This window comes from Prosopis cineraria, unplaced genomic scaffold, assembly GCF_029017545.1.
Source record: "Prosopis cineraria cultivar Desert tree isolate PC_DT_omini unplaced genomic scaffold, ASM2901754v1 PC5, whole genome shotgun sequence".
NCBI classification, from domain to species: Eukaryota; Viridiplantae; Streptophyta; class Magnoliopsida; order Fabales; family Fabaceae; genus Prosopis; species Prosopis cineraria.
Genome location: NW_026555336.1, coordinates 7,167,944 through 7,170,189, shown reverse-complemented (window position 1 = coordinate 7,170,189; position 2,246 = coordinate 7,167,944). Strand labels below are relative to the sequence as shown.

The 2,246-nt window shown below is 35.4% G+C and overlaps 1 protein-coding gene across 1 annotated transcript; it reads right to left on the bottom strand.

Moving 5' to 3' along the window:
* Nucleotides 1-1,200: 1,200 nt before the first annotated feature.
* LOC129311617 (14 kDa proline-rich protein DC2.15-like) lies at nucleotides 1,201-1,992 on the bottom strand. The gene has a single exon (XM_054953980.1). The coding sequence runs from the start codon at nucleotides 1,923-1,925 to the stop codon at nucleotides 1,503-1,505; it is 423 nt and encodes a 140-aa protein (XP_054809955.1). The 5' UTR covers nucleotides 1,926-1,992; the 3' UTR covers nucleotides 1,201-1,502.
* Nucleotides 1,993-2,246: the final 254 nt, after the last annotated feature.

Sequence of the window (2,246 nt, the reverse complement as noted above, 5' to 3'; positions counted from 1 at the left end):
CCAAAGTTATAATGCACTTATCTCACTTAATTTATTTCTATAATCATTACATATGCATGGGTATATGCATCCGATATGTATATTCTTCGGAAATCGGATTAACTAATGGAAAGTATCTTTAAAATTCCAGACACTTGAATTTTCCCCAAAAGAAACAGGAAGGAGCTGTTATTAAGTACTACTTTCGTCGTAAATTTTTTAACTCATTTTATTTAGTAAAATTGAAATATAACACATCCAAAACAAATTTCAGTAAATAAGGGTTTATTTCTTGGCTAGTTCATTAAGGTTAAAAAAAAAAACTAGCACATTTTATTCCATTTGACTTTTTTCTATATTCCTCGACAACGGGTAACGACCATTAGGGATTCAAAAGCAGAACAAAATCGAAAACAAACGAAGTCTCATATATTTATATATTTTTCCTCAAAGTCTAATCAAAAAAGAAAAAAGCAAAAAGACTACAAATATTGTGTTTTAGGCTTCCCCAAAACTATAGAGACGTGGTCCGAGTTCGAAGATTGTGACTTGTGAGGCAGTTAAGTTAAGAAAAGGACTCGACGCTAAGGCACGGAGCCGTAAAAAATCTGCATATCTGAGTCCTTAATTAATTATTAATAGTTCTGAGTCCTTTGATTAATTAATTAATAGTCAGATACAAATTTATGGTTTTGCCCTAAAATATCATTAGATTACCAATTTTTCAATATTACTCCTCAAATTTTGTCCATTTACAAATCTAAAAAGTGTTGATTAATTGAACTTACTGTGTACGAAGCCTTGACATCATTTCCTCCACCCCAAATTATACAATACCTTTGGACAAAACTTTCATATATTAATAAATCTCATTAAATACATCTAATAACCTTTTTTTTAAAACGAAAATATAAAATTTTAAAAATACTCATCATTTAATATATTAAAAAAAGAGAAGATTAATTATAGAGAGAGAAAGGATAGTATTGAAACAAGCCTATTTAATGAAATCTTAATTTTCTCAAAGTGTTTCATATTTTGAGATGCTAAATCTCCTCCAAAAGTTATTAACCTTGATTCATAATATTATAAGGAACTACTGTTCTTTTCGCTAGATCCAAAAAAAGGGCTTATTTGGTGTAATTATTGATACATTTAATAAAAATATGGGGGGAAATATTAATTAATACACAGAGGGGAACCATGGATCACTATACCCAGTAAAATTAAACTTATTGATACGATTTAATTTTCACCAAGTATTCCAGAGATTACACAATGGAAATGAGGAGGAAGATGAGGAGCCTTCCAACCCCGTCAGAGCAATACAATAATATATCAAAAATGAAAAACAAAACAAGGCTACAGAACAAGATTACAAACACAAAATAAAAACACAACAATAACTATAGAACTTCACGATATGATCCAAAAGAAAACAAAACAAAAGAAGTACATCAGTACATTAATGGAGATAGTGTACCGATGTACGTTCATGCATAGATCTACTTAACTAATCATCATCAAGCGCACTGAAACCCTTTGGGGACGCCTTTTCCACAGTAGTTGAGAATCAAGCTCAAGTTGATGGGGATGTTAAGGTTGATGCCTAACACATTGGCTTTGAGGGCAGTGCAGAGGCAAACGGCGGCCTCGAGGTCGGCAAGACCTTGGATGAGGGAACAGCAAGGGGTCTTTGGTGGCTTCCCCAGCTGAACGTTGATCAGACCCAACACGTCGGCGCAAACACCCAACTTAACGGCGTCGGTAGGGCAACTTGGCTGCTTTGGTGGTGCTGGTGGGTATGATGGGGTCTTTGGTGGTGAGTGTTTGGGGCTTTTGGGATGATGATGACGTGGCGGTGGTGGGCAGGGGACGTAGGTGGAGGTTACCACCGTGAAGAAGAGGAGGTTGAGACAGAGGAGAAGGGCAGATTTGGAAGCCATGTTTCTTCAAGTTTCTATGTATTTGGATTTTTGTGAAACTTGGCTTTTGATTGGTGCTTAGTTTATGTGATATGGTACGGGTTTTATAGGGAGGATCTCTCTCTCTCTCTCTCTCTCTCTCTCTCTCTCTCTCTCTCTCTCTCTCTCTCTCTCTCTCTCTCTCTCTCTCTCTGTCTCTGGTTTCCACCTTTATTTTCAAATAATTATAATCGAGTCGGCTAGGTTTTCGTCTCATTAGATTTTGGACCTGCTTGGTGAATGAAAGTAATTACCAAAGAATTTACAAATCAGCAATGAGATCATTACATTTCAAAAGATAAA

Bases quoted from the DNA above. Each gene is read 5' to 3' on its own strand.
- LOC129311617 (XM_054953980.1), bottom strand. From the start codon at position 1,925: ATGGCTTCCAAATCTGCCCTTCTCCTCTGTCTCAACCTCCTCTTCTTC.